Source organism: Cydia splendana, chromosome 19 (assembly GCF_910591565.1).
Source record: "Cydia splendana chromosome 19, ilCydSple1.2, whole genome shotgun sequence".
Lineage (NCBI taxonomy): Eukaryota > Metazoa > Arthropoda > Insecta > Lepidoptera > Tortricidae > Cydia > Cydia splendana.
The window spans coordinates 12,653,368-12,674,661 of record NC_085978.1 but is presented as its reverse complement, the minus strand read 5'-3'; the positions used below and the strand labels follow the sequence as shown (position 1 = coordinate 12,674,661).

The 21,294-nt window shown below is 36.4% G+C and overlaps 1 protein-coding gene and 1 long non-coding RNA gene across 2 annotated transcripts in view; both read left to right on the top strand.

Annotated features, from left to right (window-relative positions):
* LOC134800123 (uncharacterized) overlaps positions 1 to 21,294 on the top strand; it is a 202,404-nt gene that overhangs the window by 31,779 nt on the left and 149,331 nt on the right. The window lies entirely within an intron of this gene.
* LOC134800022 (uncharacterized) lies at positions 875 to 19,478 on the top strand. Its single transcript, XM_063772460.1, has 2 exons — positions 875 to 1,858; positions 17,935 to 19,478. The coding sequence occupies exons 1-2, from the start codon at positions 925 to 927 to the stop codon at positions 18,540 to 18,542; spliced, it is 1,542 nt and encodes a 513-aa protein (XP_063628530.1). The 5' UTR covers positions 875 to 924; the 3' UTR covers positions 18,543 to 19,478.

Here is a 21,294-nt window from a genome sequence, read left to right as displayed (position 1 = left end):
TCAAACAAAGTTTACGTCTAGTATTCATGGTTCTACTTGCAATTTTACAAGGGCAGACTTTTAATTACCTATTCATAGTACAAGTAAAACAAAAGTAAACCAAAACTTTTAGTAGGTATTCTTTAGTAAGTACACGTTGTTTCTAAATAACATATTCCGGGGTTACTAGTTCATCTTAAAAACACAAAATTTCATAACTCACTCAACGCAATAAAGATTACGTTAGAATATAAAGTGACGAATAGTGGGAATTATGGCGAAATGTGGCAACACTGAACTCGTCATATTATTACGCGAAAACTTTTTAACATGCAACATTTGTCAAAAGTCGCATAACTAGAACCAATTCTCTAACGCGAAATTTTCGTCATTTTGTAAATCATGTTTTTCGTAATTATTGAGGTTAAATTGCTTTTTTGTTTACGACTTTACGAGTATGTTACACGTAGTGGGACTAGTGGGTAATTTGATAATAAGATCCTAATACCTACTCTTAACAACATATAATTTTTTTGGTTGTAAGTAAATTAATCAAAACAACATTTTACATTACCCGACAGCTACTTACCTCGAAGATACCAATTTTGTGCATTATCCTCATTATTCATTTAAGTTAACTACAGTAATATTACCTTCCATTCTCTTCCAATTTGTCCTGAATATACCTACATAGGGCCATATAGCTTAGTCAAATACTTATTTATACGTACCATCTCCCACACTGTTAACTGTCCATCGGTAAACCTTATTACAAAAGGCATAAGGACAGGACAGTTAAGAGTGTTGCTGTTTGTACTTTTACAAATAAACCTAATAAAATAGACATAAGTGACTTGAAAATAAATTTACCATTTACATGTACTTATTTTTTAAATATAGCGTAAAATGCCATAATAAAACATCCAATACCATTGTTACAGAACGATGACGGTGAAGAAGACCACCCGCAGCGGCGGTTTCGCTGCGTGCGTCGCGCGACAGAAGCTCCACAACAACAACCAGTTCGACATCCTCACCATCAAGCCTACCAACCCCTCCACCTACAACATCGTCGTCGGCTTCAACGAGAAAGACCAACTCCAACTCCTCACAAAGGACGACGAATTCATAAAAGAATTTTCTGAACTCAAAAACAAATACGAAAACATCTCCATCGACGACATAACGAATTGCGTCAACGTCGAAAACTACCCTAACTGCGAGAACACTCTAGTCTTTTACGTAACCAAAAACCTGACGAAAGAAGCGATAGCCCTCAAATTCGAAAACGAGCAGGACTTTAAAAGGATATACTTTACGTACAAATATTTCAAAATGCGTAATCGACTGACGAACAATGCCAACAATTACGCGAGTAGCGATAATTTGTTTTCGAAAAAGAAGACGTACGAGATATTTAAGAATAGGAAAAATAGTATCGACGATTATAGTTTCGAGAAGAGTCGAGCGGAGTTCGATTTAATGCAGACAACCGATAACGACCTGACGTACATGACGGTGCAGCAGAAGAATTACAATTCCCGATTCGATCAGCCGATGAGTCTCATAGACATCAGGAGCGAAGAGCCGGGCGAAATCGACAGTGTCATATATACTAACGTAGACATACCAGCCAAACCCGAGAGGAAAAGGCTGTTCCATAAAAAACCTAAAGCACCACCTCCACCAGTACCTACAAATAATAAAGATAATCAAACGAAAGTACTTAAAGGAGAATTCGTTAGAGTGAATGTTGAAAGAGTTCCGGATGTGGTTCCTAAGGATAACAAACAGAGCAAAGTCCCTGATATCCTCATGTTTAGAGATAGTAAACCTAAGAAGAATGGTGCCAGCAATTTGTGGTCGGCCAGTAATAAAGGTGAGTCACCATAACACAATTTACTTTATTTTAAGCACTTAATTTCTCGCCTTTGTCAGAGATCACATACCCTATACAGATCAATAGCAAAATCCACTTTTAGTTTTTAAAGTTTTAGATTCCAGAGATAAACACAATAGTGATATAGGGCATCAATTCAGTTAAGAGACAGGGGCTGCAATCCTCGGTCTATTTCGTAGCAGGTTCAGCAAATACATTTGGCTATTCAGCAAATACATTTGGCTATTCAGCATTGAACGCAGCTGGCATATTTCGCAGTTTGTGTACCTGAATGTTTTGCTAAATGTCATTTGACGAAATCCGTTGCGTATTTACTGTGTATATTTTCATTCAAACAGATATACAAGTATCATAAAATTCATAAGTAGTCACAAAGTGTGAGTAAACAAGCAAACCTGCCGCAATCCTGGATCATTAACAGTCTCTCATTAGAATGTCGTGCAATAGAAAGTTTGCATCAATGCGGTTGATTAGCAATCTAACCCGAGAGCTTCCTTGTCTTGCAAAGAAAACTAGGAAATAAAGAATCACGAATTGATCTAAAGCCCTATTGTAGAATGATATGCTAATTAAATATTACCATTTAATTTATCTTGCTCAAAGAATAATTGCGTCTGCTATACTTAAACGACAGGGTAGATTTTTTTACTAAATGTCTACTACTCTCTGGAGGTTGATAAAGAAGTATCGCAGTGATTTTATAGTAGAAGGTAGCTGAGTTTAACGTTAAAACTACATTATACCTACTTACCTACAATACATATATATATATATTACAGTTTTACTTATTTAACATAGGTAATACAAGCCTTCAGCCAATTCGTACCTATTAACTAACCATAATAGCTTCCTACTACCTCAGTCAAACGGTAGAATCGGTAGATCTATAATTATTTCTATTATATTAAAAGTTGATATATTATTAGCGTGATACAACTATACCTACTGGAGATTCTCTTTCAGTATTACTCGAAGCTTATGGCCATATCTAAAGGTAACTTACTAGGTCCACATAGTACTTGTCTCTGGTAGTGAACATAAAAAAATCGCAGCCTTTTATATTAGTTGCATAATTTTGTCAGCCCGACAAACAATCACTTAGAATGGTTAATATGAGAAAGTTATTGATGCTTGGTGTGATTGTTATCGAACGGAAAAAACATCATGAATAAGTAAGAAACATTAAATTACTACTTTTATGAAGCAATTGAAATAAATATTACAAACGTGGGCGTATTGTTTCCTATTATGTACCTAATGATGCATTGTTAAAAGTAAACGAGCAATTTTCTAGCAGCGAGCAGAAACTTCGGAAAATGGCCGTGTTAGGAAACAACCGATAATCGATGGTTTACAAACTATTTCACAAACGGAGTCTTACACGACGGTAAACATAATGTTAACTAGGCTATGTAATCAAGACTTTGCAGGTCAGTTTTACTTGCAAACAAAATAACCATCATCATCATCATATCAGCCCTTTATTGTCCACTGCAGAGCATAGGCCTCTCTTCTACGCCACTTGTCCCGGTCCTGAGCGAATCTCATCCGAAGTGACCCGCAATCTTCCGGATGTCATCCACCCAAGAACCACCATACCCATAATGTTACTTAAATTAGGAAATGTAAAATCACATTTTTTAAGATTTACCAAGGAACCTAGTAAAGTTAACTAAAATAAAGATTTTTGAACGATCTGACGTATTTGTTAGCAGGTTGATTTAAGTCAATTGTACAATACTTAAAATATAACGAAACTGGAAAACTAATGCACATATCACAGTAAATTTAATAAGATTTGAATTAATGTGCTGAAATGACATAATTATGTAGGTTTTTTCTTCACAAGAACTTTCGTCAAGCTACAAATCAGCCTGAACGAACACAGAATGCCAAATGCGAAGTTTAAAATGCAACCGAGCCAAGGCCAGAGATGTCCATCGCTTTCGTAACCGGTCATTCACTCGCTCACCAAATCTGCCACAGACAATAGACGTAACGAGCAAACGAGCATTTGCATTCCTTGAACAATCTGTGGTAGTAACTATGTAATGGGCTCACCTGCAATGGTATTAAGAATTACATAGAGGATTTACATCAGTTTGAAAAAAAATGGAATGTTTGGGTGAAAAGAGGAAAACCATGAATATAAAAGTAGGTATCTAACTTTATTTAATAAAAACTATGATACATTCTTTCTCTTTCACGCTCAGTTACAACAAATGTGAATCTGAATACTTACTAACTTTAGATTTAATTAAATTGTTAAAAATTCAGAATTCTAAATATCAGACTTTGTTACCTACATCCTCTCCTTCTTTTTAGCAAACGCTTTAATAAGAAAAAAAAAACTTGTAAGTTAGACCGAACGTATTACCGTAAGTTCAAATTATTTTGACCGATCACGAACCTCCTTCTGAATTTTCCATCCGATCGTCAACTCTATCCCAAAACTAATACTGCTAGTTTTTAGGAAAACTACTGCCAACCGACCTTAATACAACCATTCCAAATATACTGTTTAGTATTATTAAATCTTCTTTTAATAGGATACCAGCTGACCTTTTATTTATTTCAAAATGCTTTCCTTGGATGCTTGATGATTGTCAGATTCCATCGCTACATCCTTTGAAATTATTGTTTATGTTCTAACAACTCAAGGTCAAAACTAGAAGTAGTTGGATTCTGTGGTGATTATGTCATTTTGTATTGAGAAGTGTTTAAATTTACTGATGATACAAGTCGTGTTTATAAGTTAAGTAATAACGTGTCACGATTGTTTTTTCGAATGATCAACCGGACAAACAGTTTGATTTTTTAACAATAGCCAATCAGTCATGATTATATGCTTTATTTAGATATCATCTTCATTTTTGTACAAAACTTGTATTTTTCCTTGAATATAAAAAATGCAATTTCGATAGAAATTATGCTTGGTAACTGGTAGAAAATTTATTTAGTGTGGGGTAGCACTTGATTACTGGGGCGTTGGTGTTGCTAAAAAGTAGAGGTACATCTAGTGCTTTTACAGTAGATGTCTTTACGCGCATTTAAAGACGTGTTAAATAAGTCCAAAAAGAAAGAAAAAAACGATATTTTTTTTAGTTAGTTGCTAGAGCCACTGGACCGATGTTTCGGACAGTTGCGAGGCGTGGTTTAAAATTATAATTTTCCTCCTTTATTTTTTTATCGCAACCATTCATTTGGCATTCGGCTTGTTTATGTCTCCAATTATTTTTAGATCAGAAACGATGATGAACTGACGTATCGTGAGGTAAGTAGGTATGTAACAGTGCACATTGGCATAACATTGCATACAATATTATGCCATTATTACTACGTACGTAATACCTATATTCTTCCTATTTGTCAGTCTTTCGTTAGATTTATAACAAGTGGAAGTGGAAACCTAATTTAAACGGAAATTGAAGCGTATTTACGATATCATTAACAAGATGTATAAGTACTACAGTAAGTATTTATGGTTATTATTCCCGTGTGCGTTAGAAATTATTAGTTTCTTGTTTATCCCTATTATTATAGTGCCAATTCATACACCTTTTTTATGGGGAAATAAATTTGATGTTTTCATGTAAGTAGGTACTTACAGACTCACAACATGTTTCACTGGGTCGTTTGTTTTTTCATTGTACCATCGCCCACACTGTTAACTGTACATCGGTGGATCTTATGCCTTTTGTAATAAAGTCCACTGATGTACAGTACATTTGGGAGTGTTAATGTTTGTACCTAATCGATGTCTATGCAAATTTCCTTGATAAAATGAGTGACAGATTAAAATGTTAGAGTTTGTGCGGAAAGAGAAGAACCGTAGAATGTATTGGATCTCATACATTTCACGACTCTTTCCGCACAGACTCTATACGTAAATGCTGCTGTAATGCGGCAACGACCGTCACTCATTTTATCAAGGAAATTGACATGCGGCCTGATTCGAACTTTAAGATACGTCAAATATTACGACTAGATACGATATATACATATATGGATTAGATATGTCAGTGTCAAAAGTGACGTTTCGTCAAACAAAAACGTCAGTTTTGACACTGACATATCTAATCCAGTTACATCGCCTTCGTCAACGCTGTAATACTGCTGCGGTCGTAATCCAAATGTAACATTAAGGAAATCTCACGTGAATCCCATGTAATAAAAGTTATACTTTACGACGACAAGCGGTATATCACCGAGTGATGAATTGGTAAACGTGGACAGATACTTACACATCTTCTTGTTTATGTTGTGAGTTGTGACAGACGCGCAGACATGGTGTTGCATAATTTACTTCATCCTTTAGTCAGGTGTCAGGTTTAAGGCAGTAACACACTATCGCACCGCAACAAGGTCATTGTGCGACGCACCGATAAGTAAGAGCGAGAAAGCGATATCTCTTTCTCGCTCTTACTTATCGGTGCGTCGCACAATGACCTTGGTGCGGTGCGATAGTGTGTTACGGCCTTTATTCAGGTGTATAGTGTTATGCTGTTCATTTTCTTGAAATTCTTTTTTCTTACCATAAATCCTAAAAAGTGATCTTAAAGTTTTACTGCAGCTCTGATGGCTCGAATGTGTTTTATTTCTCACAATGTTCGTACGAGTGAGTTTCTCGAAACATATACTTACTGTACGAAATTTTTGATATGATATAATACCTTCTTGGTAAATTTTAGGGTAAGGTTGTGAAAATACCTAACTATTAGGATGCAACCTAAAAAGGTTTTAAAAGTGAGGCATTCGCAAAGTTGACACATCAGAAAGCGGAGAGAGCGCGGATATGTTTCTCCAAACATCCGCGATTCGTACAACACAAACAATCGCTCGTTTACCGTGTGCACGACGTATACGTATATTGTCTTAGGTAGCGCGGGCGCAAGTGTGGTTGGACCAGCGTAACGTGAACTCAACAGTGGCGTAGGTATTTTAAGATTTGGCAATGTGCAGGTGTATAATGGATGGCTTTATCCGCGTGATAAAATGATTGTCACTTTTTTTTAGGGTTCCATACCCAAAGGGTAAAAACGTATCTATTACTAAGACTCCGCTGTCCGTTTGTCTGTCACCAGCTGTATCTCATGAACCGTGATAGATAGGCAGTTGAAATTTTCACAGATGATGTATTTCTGTTGCCGCTATAACAACAAATACTAAAAACAGATTATAATAAATATTTAAGTGGGGCTCGTATACAACAAACGTGATTTGTTGCCGTTTTTGCGTAATGGTACGGAATCCTTCGTGCGCGAGTCCGACTCGCGCTTGGCCGGTTTTTTATACTTCATGATTGTAAGAGACAGATTTTTCCCTGTGTTTGTCATTATTAAGCTGCTACTTAGACAAAATCAACAATCATATCTGTATGAAAATTTGCCATCCCACACCTGGCCAAAGCTGAGGGGCTACCGCGAAAACCGAAATTCGCAAATTGCGGGGATCTTTCTCTTTTACTCGAATGAAGGCGTAATTAGAGTGACAGAGAAAAATGCCCGCAATTTGCGAACTTCGATTTTCGCGGTTATAGGCCTGTTCATGAAGTTCTGCTTTCACCGCCCCTCGAAGGTCACGCAGCTCAGCGACCCAGAAGAGAGAGAGACAGAAAGAGAGTGTGTCTTTATTTGTGAAAACACTTAAGAGAAAAAAAAAATTAAGATCCTTGGACTTGGGAGAAGAAAAGTCGGAGATCAACAATGATTGGTCTGGGCAAGCACAATAGCAACAACAGTTTAGGCCCTGTGGCAGTGCCTTGTGCAATTAGAACTGGTACTTGATGAGCAAATATACTAACGCATTAGGAAAGTCAACAGCGAATATACTAAATCGTATAATTTAAAACCTGCGTTAGATGGGTATGGTACCTACATATCTAGGTATAACTTTGAGTATATCTGAACTTTAAATTCCACACGCAACTGAATGAAGTTTTTTTTATGTCTTTGGTTATCCAGATAGATATTTTAGAGATAAAACAATTTAAAAAAACGAATTATATCGCATACTTAGACCGAATTGAAAATACATCCCGACGTATCAGGATTTACTCATTATAAATTCATTATTCGCGATATAATTCGCTTTATTTTATGAATCTTTAAAATTTTGAATAGACAATATAGTAGGTATGACACCGATTTAAACTTTCACTTTGCACATTATTATTAAACGTCGGAGGTAAATCTTAAAACTTAAATACGCGATTTAAGTACCGTTGTACAATTTAATAATAGACAAGTTTTGAAAATAAATTTAGATAAGTATACCTACAATCAATATGCCTATGGTTCGCCTGATTGTATATAATTCAAAAGGCACTTGTTCACAGAAAACTATTAACGCATTCACTGCCAGGAGGCGTGGCCTAGGAACAAACTAGTATGACGGTGGACGCACATGTGCGTCGGGGGCAGTGAATGTGTTAAACGAATTTATATTACAAAAACTACTTACATAACCTACAGTAAGTACTCATACCTAGGAATACGTGGTTAGAGTTTGTTGGGTTATTCCGTGTATTTCAAAATCTCGGACTGTCCATATTTCTACAAGTTTAGTTTGTTAGCATAATGGGCACTCTATTAGGCACGTCTAATATTTACCATGTACCCAGTTGCAGAAATCTTCCTTGTGAAAGATTTGCTCGGCAACCTATTGCATTTGGTTAGCTGGTAGTTTATACGAGAGATAATCTTTAGCATAATAGTTTTATGTTAGTTGCGTAGAGTCCGTTAAGCTAACTTGGCACCGACTTGAATATAGCAAAGTGAGAGAGTGTCATTATAAATAAACATCATATTTTCATAGAAATTTGACGTTGTCACAATTATTATTGCTAAAAATATCGTATATTGTGTGCACCATTCTAAATGCGACTCAGAAAGCGCTCAGATGAAGATAAAGAAAAATTTCGTTTTAATAGCCGATTGATCGTAAACGGTAATTACCGGTCATCATCATCATCATCATCATCATCATACTCGTACTAACTAACGCACGCGATTAGGTGTCCTAATTGACAATCGCGCTATCGCTCAATGTGTTTGATCTCGCGTTCGCACGAGTTAAAATTCGCGCGAAGTCGCGCGTCGCATTGTATTCGGAAGACCCCTGATGCTGTTGCAGTCACCATCTGAATGTCACATTAAAGCTGCTCAGATTGATTGTGAAACTTATCTTCAACAGTACGAAAATATCTTATTCCCTATTTACACAAGATGCATTCAGCTACCGTCTCGCATCATCGCTTTCAATCCGCATCGTGACTATCGCAACAAAATTTGATTGAATGAATTCGTTACAGCAATTACGTGGGAAATGCGAATTGAAAAGAATGCATTTTGCCGTTGAGAAACTCTCTACAAATTTTCATTTTACGATTGAGTTTTACATAGCTATGAAGCTACTCTCAGGCGTTTTCACAGCTGGATTGACAAACAAGATATTGTGCCATCTCTCTCGCTAGCCTGGAATCACCTGAGTTGACTCAGTTATACGGTCGAACCATACTGTTCTACCTCAGGGAAGGCCATAAGGCGTCATAAGCCTTCACTAAGAAATGCATAGGTATACCTACTTGGAATAATTTGACCTATGCCGTTTAACGTATAAAACCGACACAGAGAACCAGTATTTTGCGCCATGAATTGACGTTTTTTTGACATCAAACCATAGAAGCAGAGCGTGAATCTGGCGACCCAAACGCGTAAGCGACATGAATTTTACGACGCTTACGACGTTTTGGTCGCGTGGTATAAGTTGCGATTGCGACAATTTCATTATTTGGTAGGTATGGCTTCTATATAATACATAATAATAACTCAATTCATAAATATTGACTTTACGACTCTATTCTTACATCTACTATTAATCTTCCTAATAAATAGGTTGTTAAAACTAATAAACAAAAGAATAACATTCATTAGAGAATGTGGCGAAACAATGCTCCGAAATGCAATTATTGCCTTTATACATTAAAATAGTTTATGTAATCACGTTCATCTCAATATGTTCATCAGCAGACCTACTTACAATAACAGCTAAACTAATTACGCTTCTATAATTAGTCAAACCTGACTTGCCCTAATTAAAATTTGATTTGATCTTCAATAGTAACGGAGAAAGTCTACGCGATTTTCTAATAGATTTACAAAAATATTAGTATCTAAAGTGTCATTCTATGGAACTTGCTAACTATGTAAACAAACCGCCATATTGAAATTGTCTCTGAACGGTGAATTTAGTAGTGACTAGTGACTTTTGTTTACATAGTTAGCAAGTTCCATTGAATGACACTTTAAATATAAAACAAAAAACCGGCCAAGTGCGAGTCGAACTCGCGCACGAAGGGTTCCGTACCATTACGCAAATAACTGCAAAAATCACGTTTGTTGTATGGGAGCCCCACTTAAACATTTATTTATTCTGTTTTTAGTATTTGTTGTTATAGCGACAACAGAAATCATACATATATACATCATCTGTGAAAATTCAACTGCCTAGCTTTCATGGTTCGTGAGATACAGCCTGGTGACAGACAGACAGACAGACAAACGGACAGACGGACAGCGGAGTCTTAGTAATAGGGTCCCGTTTTTACCCTTTGGGTACGGAACCCTAAAAAGCAACAAAGCGTAGAGAATAATTTTCAATGAAAAAAAGAATCAGGTTAAGTACCTACATATAAATTGTTTTTCCTCCACTTGTATGTATACATATTACCAGTACTGAGTGACCACGATACAGTATAGTGCTAGCCACGCATTTAGCCAAAGCCTTCGATTAAAGTTTAACGAGTGTATGTTAGGCCGGCCGCAGACCGCAGAGCTGCCACTCCAACCGCTACCCACAGACAAGTCAACGACTCGTGGGAACCAATGTACTTTGGACTGGACTTTCGGAAATATTTTATTTATATTAAGGCAAAATTTAAAAATTCAACGCTTCGGGCAAGACTAGAACTTGCGATCTTTCGGCCCCCAGTCCCCCACGCTCCCGCCTTTGAAGCCTTGGAGGATAAGTATAACTAAACAGAGTAGCCATTAATAGGCGTTCCACTCTGTCGAAACTCTCTGCCCAATGGTCATACACATTGTACGGACTGACGTTTATCTGACATGGCTATTTTTACGTTATGTACAAATAGCCATACCTACATTTGACGTGCCCCTCCCCCGCAAAAATCGGCGAATGTTTTATACAGAAAATTATTAGGCGTCTCCATTTGGTTATACGTCCTCCAAGCACACCCTCCTGTTTCTCCGGCTTATAAATGCATGTTTCCTCGGCTTAAAAATGCACGTTTACTCGGCTTAAAAATTCATGTTTCCTCGGCTTAAAAATGCTCGAAGATCATTGTCATCAGACTGTACATGTACAATAATACTCTTAGCCCGGCTTGGTTAAAAACCTCGCTTTTCTTTTTTAGGGTTCTGTACCCAAAGGGGAAAAACGGGACCCTATTACTAAACTCCACTGTCCGTCTGTCTTTCTGTCACCAAGATGTATATCATGAACCGTGATAGCTAGTTGTAGTATAGTTGAAATTTTCACAGATGATGTAGGTATTTCTGTAGCCGTTACAACAACAAATACTAAAAAGTACGGAACTCTTGGTAGGCGAATCCGACTCGCACTTGTCCGGTCTTTTCAAGCTCGAAGAAAATTGCTCAACAGTCTTAAAATTGGATAAGCTGATGGGACTCGAGTTCTATCTCTCGAGGTCACATTATACTGGTTAATTCCGAGATTCGATCAGTCTGCGCGCACGCAACTGCGGCTCATAAACGTCCATATTGGCCAGCCAACAATGCACAGTGCTGGACCGTTACTGGCTTGTTCGGAATTAGTTCCTGAAACTCGGGAATAATCATAGTACTTATTGAATTTGTGCAAGTGGTTAAGACTTAAGAGTACTTGACATGAATAGTTTTGCGTCTTTAACATTGAAGAATCGAATAACTTATGTTAAATGATTAAAAATATTGTTTGTTTAACATTATTTAGGAATTCACAATTACTTAAAGAACAAAGCATTTTTGTTTAACATATTACGTAGGTACTTAAAATCGACTGATTTGTCATAAAAGGAAAGCCTGTAGCGTGACAGTGGGTGATCCCTATTCCCTATTGGTGTCCAGCTTTAAGAAAAACAACGAAATATTATCAGCACTGAGTCAGTGACTGAGTTTAATGATTACCTAGCCGTAAATTAAAGCACAGTTTTAAAAGAAGAAATAATTTTAACGCCACAACATAGTACATGAAAAAAGGAAAGGCATGCAGACATAAAAGACATTTGGACGCTAAAATAGGATCCCCACTCAGCTTAATACAACTATCAAACAAGCGATGGCCAAAATATGTTCAAATAATGTAATCATATATTGAGTCTCAATTTGAGACAGCTTACAGTTCAGCTTTAGAAAGCACATTATGAGCATATCAATATTTTAATGATACCATATGTAAAAATTGAAATGCGCGACGTACATAAGGTATATACTAATGTGGCGGTGTTACTGGGTGTTGCATTACCTGCAGGTGTTGATTTGACTCGCCGTCAGGCACTAATAGGCGCATATAAGGAAGCAAACGTTTGCACATGTCAAAACGACATTATTTCACACTAATCGTAAGGCGCTTGCGTCGTTCTGGGTGTGAGGTTACGAAAGATCTGCGCGAGAGCCCTTCATGCTCGACCGGTGAGTGTTCAGTTACAGCACATGTGACAGTTAGTAGCTAGTAGCTACCTGTATTGGTGTCAAATGATACTTTACAGTACATATGGGTACTACTTTACCACCCTAGGGCGGGATTAAGGACAATACGTGCCTGTGTCAAAAATGTAAAGGGCCTGTAAAACGCTGTACAATACACGTGCGAAAAGATAATTCGCAACTCGTGTCGATTTAAAACACTCTCTTCGATCGTGTTTCAATTTATCGCCACTCATTGCGAATTTCCTACTTTACGCACTTGTATCGCAATGTAAGTACTATTTCAACACTGGCTTTTAAATATGGATCTTATGACACCAATTTTTAATGCAAGATACCAATTGCGCGTGTTTTTATTTTACCATAATTTAGTCGGCTAAACAGATTTTTTATTTTTCAACCAATAAATCGTCGGGTGACAAGCAAAAGTCACTAAGTACTATCAAAAAATTAAAGTAACAATGCACTTTATTACACTTGTAACACGGTTTATTATCCAATAATTTCAAAGGTGTTAGTTAGTGACTTTTGGTTGTCACCCGACGAAATATGTATCTAATCTCTATTTATGCTATTAAATCCAGAAAGTATGATGAACGTATGAAACGTGTGTACACACTGTGTATGCACATTGTACACACTTACAACATAACTCACATTTACTTAGCAACATATAGGTACTAGGTATGTAGGTTTTTCCCAAAAGCTTTATCAGCGGAAAAAGAGCTTTTTCCAATTTGATACCTAAGTTAGGTTTGTAAGGTTTCTAGATATGTACTTAGTTTATTATTTATTTTGCAACAAAAAATACTACGAAATATTGAAAAGCACATGAATCCGAGTTATATAATGACCTAATTCACCTATTTGCGTTAATCTACTTATTATTTCATTTTGAATTTTCTGTATTCGCCGGTTTACGCAACAAAAACTAACACGCACTGCATTCTCAAATAACGCTTAGATACCTACTCAGCTGCACTTGCAATGTCCACTTGACGAATTGCAATGTTGCCCTATTGTATCTAAAAGGTCGTTTCTTTATATGAATTGTTTAAACTACACGTCGTTTTAAAACCAAGGCAAAATGCGCAGACGTACCAATACAAATCAACGAACTAAATCCGACCAATTACATCAGTTTTGAACTCGGCATTCCAAGCACGGGCTTCCGTACGGATCGCATACAAAATTTAAATAAAGCCTTGGTGCAAGTTGTGCACATTGCCAAATTGGCGGGACAAATATTGATTGAATACTGGTGATCGTTTGACATTTAGTTTTGCAGCTTTGGCCAGTGTCGTGATAATTGCTGTGAGGAATAGAGCCTTCTAACGGATTCTGTATAAAGTTGGTAAAGTTTATATTTTCATTGGTTACATGTCTACAATGGCTATATTCTGCGAAATTTTATATACCTATATTTTATTGCATCCTTTAGTCATCCATTTATAGAAGCGGGAAAAATAAGTATCGGAAACGCGAAATTACATTTTTATATTTTTCATCTATTTATTTCACCTAAGTATATATAATTAATAGTTGGGCCAATTATATTTTCTTTGACGTTTTTCTGCGGAATCACCTATTTTTTTCTATTTGTAACTTCTTGCCCTGGCTGAATTTTTAATCAACTTTTTGCATTTTTTTCGAGAACGATTTTTTCGACTCTATCATCCTAAGTACCCTGCGTACAATTTTTTGTACATATTATTCCAAAATCTATTTTGAACTTTTATTGTGTAACTAAGGGTTCCAATTTCAAAAACAAAACCATTGCTTCTGGGTCTCAAGAGGCTATATCAGCACAACCGAGGTTTTGAACCCACGATTTTTGACCATCAAAAATATAATGAAAGGTTAATAAGTGACGAATATGTTTGGAGAGTCTATACCTATAAATCTTAGTTTAACCTTTATTTAAGTGCTTCCTTTGACCTTAATTTTAGTTTGTCTACTTCTCGGTTATCCTTATAGCACTTCCTTATATTTAGGTATCATCTTTCTAGCAATGAACAGGTTTGCAAAAACTTGCCAACGGCAATGCCGTTCAGATTCACTATCATATAGCTATTAATTACACACCAATGCAATGCCACTAAAGGCTCATTTAGACAGTGCGAGAACTCGCATGCGAGTTTCATTACATTGCGGTATTTGATTGGTCGGCTGAATTGAATGTAACCAATATCAATGTAACTTAAATCACATACGAGTTCGCCCGCTGTCTAAATCAGCCCTAAACCTATAATTATGTTTAATATAAGTATGATATATTCGTGACGATAAACAATTAACTTCTATTTCTGAAAATACCTATCGATGAAATTTGCTATATTGTGGGGTTTTCGGGGGCGAAAAATCGATCTAGCTAGGTCTTATTTTTGGGAAAATGCGCATTTTTGAGTTTTTATATGTTTTCCGAGCAAAACTCGGTCTCCCAGATATTAGGTATTAATTGAGACCCCTAGTTTGTTGGACTTTTAAATTTCCTTTGCAATAATTAATGACAGTTCCATAAGTTTCACGTCAACTAATTATGTTTTAATGTATACAGGGTGTTTGGTACATCGTTTGCTAAATTAAAACGGCAGATAGGTTGAGTCATTTGCTATCTGCTCATGCCTAGAAAAAAAAAATGGCCATGTTTTTTTTACTACTGCGCAAGTAAAAATTTGAAATTTACGAAAAACTGGCATAGAGCTGGAAAAAAAAAGTGCGCAAAATTAAAAATTTCTAGGCCTGGGAAGATAGCAAATGACTCAACCTATCTGCCGTTTTAATTTGGCAAACGATGTACCAAACACCCTGTATTTACATCCTCTGGTCAGATTTTTCGCAGCACTGTTACATACATACAAACAGCAACACTGTTAACTGTCCATCGGTGGACGTTATGCCTTTTGTAATAAGGTGCACCGATGGACAGTTAACAGTGTGGGCGGTGGTACTTGAGAAAGCTTCGCGATGATGGTAAAAATTGAGTAGGGAATCAGTTTATTTTAATCACTTTTCAGTATCGTTTTCTTTATTTATTATTTTTCTTAAGTTAGGTTAGGTTTAGGTTTCTTAGGTTAGTTAGTTAGTTTCTTTTATAACATGAATATAAAAGTAATATATAAAAAACACTTACAAAACAATATAAAATACATACATATAAACACATTATAAAAAACCTAACTTAAGGTGCCGCCAGCAGCGGGGCAGGGCCCAAGCTGCCGGTGGTCAGGGCCGCAGAGTGAGGAACCGACGTACTATATGTATATTGTTATTATTGCCATTTTCGTACAGTGACCCTAGAAATTGGCACATCCGACGAATGCTACCTTGCATCATTTGTATTATGTTGTTGCAGAAATGCAATATGAGTAACACAATTTTAGCAATTTTGCAATTATACGAACGCAACAAAATTATAGGCATTGAAATGAAAGGTTTAATTCCATGTAGAGGCAGACCTGAGGGACTTCAGAATAATAGGCGTAACAGACTACCGCACCGCACCGCGACCTTGGTGCGTGCGTTAAGGACGCAGCTATAAGAGAGAAGTGAGAGCGAGAAAGAGATATTTTGACCGCACCAAGATCGCGGTGCGGTACGGCAGTCTGTTACGGCTTTAAGAGTGATGCTAGATGATTACAGTAAAACTACCCCCCCAACTATAGTCCAGGAGGTCAATTCAAAATTACATTTCGATTTAAAAATTATATCTATATGATTTCATTTTGTTATCATTCGCCCGTGCGTTTCACTCGCGCCAATAATGTACAAGCGCGAACTAAATACAGGCTCAAATTATAGCAAATTAGGCCTCCAGTACCATAACGGCCTCCTAGCCTAGTCGGTAGCGACCCTGCCTACGAAACAGGAGGGTTCGAATACAGGGCATTTGTTTGTGTGATTACCTATCACGGATTTTTGTTACTGAGTCATGAATGTTTTCTATGTATTTATATAGTAAATTTCTTTTTTTTACACTGGTTTAAGTTGAGCAATAAATTGTAATAACTTTAAAATATTACGAGGTTGACAAAATATAACACCTTTTAAAAATTAATTTCACGGATATTTGTGACATTTATTTAATGCAAATATTGGCGAGTTTCGCTAAAATTCGATATTGAGTAAACTCGATAACTTATAAGATAACTTGGTCAAACAAACATGACTCGACTGATATTAGTTATTACACAATATTGACTTTTTCACTTAAATTAAATTTTGGTAATGATAAGAATGTTGGTTGATAATGATACCCCACCTGACCTCATTTATCTACTTACATAATAATGTCTGTAATCTAAAGTCCCACGCAGTGTGCGTGTTAAATAATTGAATGGAACCTAAAAATAAGATGTCAACATAAAACACACAACATAATAGAAACTAACTTAAGTAACAAAATAATACTAGGTACAGTCAGTAGCAGAAGTTGCTAACCGGGCGAGATGTTCACAGTTACCTTGACACGCTATTATTCTCGTCAAGATAATTTAGAACACCTGGCCCGCTTAGTACAGTAACTTCTCCTGTTGACTGTACTTATCTAAAAACCTATGCCTCATTCCGGTTGTCACCTCTCGCCCAAAGTACTAGAAAATACTAGCGGCGTTGCAGCGTTGAACCTAACGATATAAGGCAATTTAGAACAAAAATAAGATAATATTTAATCAGTCTCATTATTAAAAATACCGCTAATACATTAAAGGAAACTACTACATTGCATTATAATTGGTTCATTAAAAATATATTGACCTCAGTGACTTGAAATGTAAACTTGACCTCAAGTCACGCGATGCAAAGTGGAACACTACATTGTTATGGTAATTCTTCTTGTTTATCTGCCATATTGTTTTCGGTGAGATAATATGCATTTTGTGTTCATTACACGCAATATTTTTAATTTTTTTGCCCCTGGCCGAAAATTTTGTAGTACCTACCTAGCCAGGGATATGAAAAGAAAAAACTACTACCTACCAAACATCAGCCCGATACCATCTTTTTAAAATTCATTTTATTATTTAGAGACTTAAATCATATTTAATTACCTAAACTGGTCTACCGCGATATAATTTCATTGTTTTTACCTTAAATTCCGACGTTAAACTTAAATCAGTTATGATTATGTCAGCCCTGTCCGATAACAAATCTTAGATGTAATAAATATACTCTGCATCAATATGGCAGCGGGCAAAGTGAGAGTTCATAAGAACTTGACGTTTATGGTGGCTTCCATACTCTGTCGCTTTCTATGTCGGTGCAAAGCTAGATTAGATTAGACAGACTCTTCCTAAATGTATCACTAATTGTTACTTCTCTATGTTACAGTGGCGACTGGGTACGAGTCAGACCGCGAAGAATGGCGGAGCAGCCGCTCGCAGTTCTCCACCACCGCGTTCGACAGCCTCGCCCGCCCCACCAAGATGGCCATGGCGCTCACCCTCCGGAAACCCCCCAGGATCGACCCCGTGCCCCAATACTACCGGCTGGCCAGCGACCCCAAGCCTAAACTCACCCCTCTACCCTTCAGGCCTAACAACTTCCTCCAAAGACCACCCAGGCTCCCAAGACCAACCACCGAAATCAAAAGAAACATCAACCTAACCACAGACCCTCGCAAATACGCGTCGCTGCAAAACCTCGACTTACCCATAAAGTTAAGCGAGAAGAGCAAAACCGAGCCGAAGAAAACCAACTATTCCAACATATCACATCGGATCACAGGCTTAACCAACAAGCTGAGAGACCTAGGCAGTCCCAGCAATACTATTGGAAGGTTTAAAGCTCAGTCACATAATGATGTGGCTAATTTAAAGCCAGTACTGAAGACTAGAGACGGCCACGATGGCTCGAAAAGGTCCGTAGTAAGGACCTGTAGTGCTGAACCGCCAAAGAAAGTTACATTCAGTGCTTTTGCCACAGTCCAAGTGGTTTAATTTTTAGTTGTATCATACGTATTTTAGTTTAACTTTAAGACAAGGCTAGGCCGGGATTTCTGTGTAAATACAATTGTATAAAGTTTATCTCCGCAAATAGAACTTTTTAAAAGTTAGTATTTTAGTCAAAATTATGTGTGTTTTTAGATGTGTCTTAAATGTATTATAGTTATTTATTATTATTTTAAAATGTACTATATCTACTTATTGTGCCTACTTTACTTCACACAGTGTGATTATATTGCACCGCTTTATATCATTATATCTTTAGTTATTTATTGATACGTTGCACCTATATAATACGTATAAAAATTAATACATGATCGCCTCGGAAATAGAAGAAGTAGATTGCTTAATGAGTTCTGGTGGCTCTAAAATATTAAGATTAATAAGAACATTATTAGCCCGTGCTACGTACGGTGGTGTTCATAAAAGCCAAAATACTTCGACTTATTTGCTCAAATACTTCTCTACATCTTTGAAAAGCAATACACGTATTTGAGAATATACCGCAAAGTGCGTAGCGCCACCACCTCGTGTTGAAGAATAGAAATGCCACCAATCTTTGTGAGAGAGATTGCAGTCGGACCATTTCGGAAGAAATAATGAAAATGGATTGTTATTTATGTATTCTATAAGAATATCTATGATAAGTAGCCATAATATAAGTATTTTTCAATGTGAATTGGTTTCTTATCTTGTGTGAATCCTAGTCGATGCTTGCTTTTACAAATTTTTTGGTGCAAAAACGTGGTTTGGAAGCTTGCTTTGTGTATTCAATTTTATTTCTGTGTATGTTATGTCTGTTTTTAATTGGCATTATGCGTGCGACTGATATTGAGTGAATGAATATTTTTGAAATTATAATGGAGTGTTATTGGAAGGTGCTAGTTAGCTAAGTTTATCGCGCGTAGGAAAAGTTACACTTATATAAAGTTACACTTATATCATGTTGAATTGTTGACAAATGATAAAACATATTAAAGGAAGGGCAAACTTAGCACGTGATAAACTTTGGCATTCTTGGTGGTCATTCATAAATTATGTCACGGAAAATTCGGGTTTTTGGTTTTTAAACTATACTAATAGGCTGGGCTGGTCCAGCAAACAAATTGTTTCCAACACAAGAAGTACAAAAATATTATTTAAAAAACAACCGAACCCGAAAAATTTGCGTAATCAGCTGCAGAGAGAGGTGACCACCCTGCATACTTGTGTACCTGGGTACTTTTTCGGGTTCGGTAGTTTTTTTAATAATATTTTTGTCCGTCGAAATGTAGGGCAAAATGGTAAATTTTAGCTAAACGTTTTTAGAGTCTTCTCTTTAAGCAAACTTTGCATCCATTGACAATCGCCACTTTAAATGTTGTATTTTCATAAGTAATTGTCATTTATGGCGGGTCTTTCTCACTGTCTCTTGCCAAATCGGCATATCGCTAGTTAGATGAACTTCTATACTTACTTAATATCTGGAAATAAGTAATATGGCAAAAAACCTTTAAAATCTAAGTTAGAACCCTTAGTGCCCTACAAGTATGTATCAGTAGATTGTTGACATAGCCTATGGATGAATTCACCTTTGCATGACTGTGATGGCACTGAATATATAATATAGGAGCTTTTGTTATAAGGTAAAAAGTCATAATAATTACTATTCATAATGAATTCTAGAATAATAAATAAAATACTAAATCTATTTTCGTAAGTGTGCATTATTCTTCATGTTTTCATTTTATTGTGTTTGAATTGTTAATTAATTGTAGTAGCTATTTTCTTAGACTTGTTTGAATCAATAAAAGTGTTTTGTTAATTTCCTTCTGAGTTTTGTTCCTTAAATAATTGCCCAGACAACCAACCAACCAAAAAATTTATTGACCGAGACAAAAAATATTATTTTAATCTTTCCTAATAATAATCGGTTTTCTAGTATATTTTGTGATTTAATTTTGGGTGTATTCTAATAGTTCATTAAAAGAAAGGTCCTAAAATTGCAAGACGCTAAATCATCAAGGGATTCTTGAGGCCTACTAGAATTACCTATACCTACTGCATCCCCGTTGCCAGGGAGGGTTTGGGATTATACTGAGCAACTTTTACTATGGCACCAACCCCGAAATGGCGAAAAGAAATTTGGCTGTTTCATACATTTTGGCTGGTCCATTTTCTATGGGAGGGTAAATAATTTTTCGCGAGTTCGGGGTTGGTTCCATAGTAAAAGTTGCTCAGTTGCAATTATCTGGAATGCAGTTATTTTTTAGCTACCGTGTATTAAATACGTTACCTATACCGGGTGTGGCCTGTAATACGAGCAAAAAATTAAACTGTAGGCTGTACTCCTCATACTGACCAACATTTGTTCAGCAACTTTTAAAAATAACTTGTGGTTTGATTTTTAATACACTTTAAAGTTTATTCTAAGACGCAATGTATTGCGAATTTTGTTATGTTTAAGGCATGACAAGCAACGTCAATCACAATGATATGGCGTGGCGATGGCGTCCATTGAAGTTAATATTTATTTTGTATGAAAAATAGGGAGTCTAAATATTCATAATTTTTAAGAGTTGTTGAACAAAAGTGTCACCGTTTGAGGAGTACAATCTATGTTTTAATTATTTGCTCGTGTTACAGGCCACACCCGGTATATGTTAGTCTACCTAAGTAATATGGGCCTTGTTGCCTGAATGACATTTTTAAATAAATAAATAAATACATAAATAACGATCGATCAATCCTATAAAAAAATATCCTA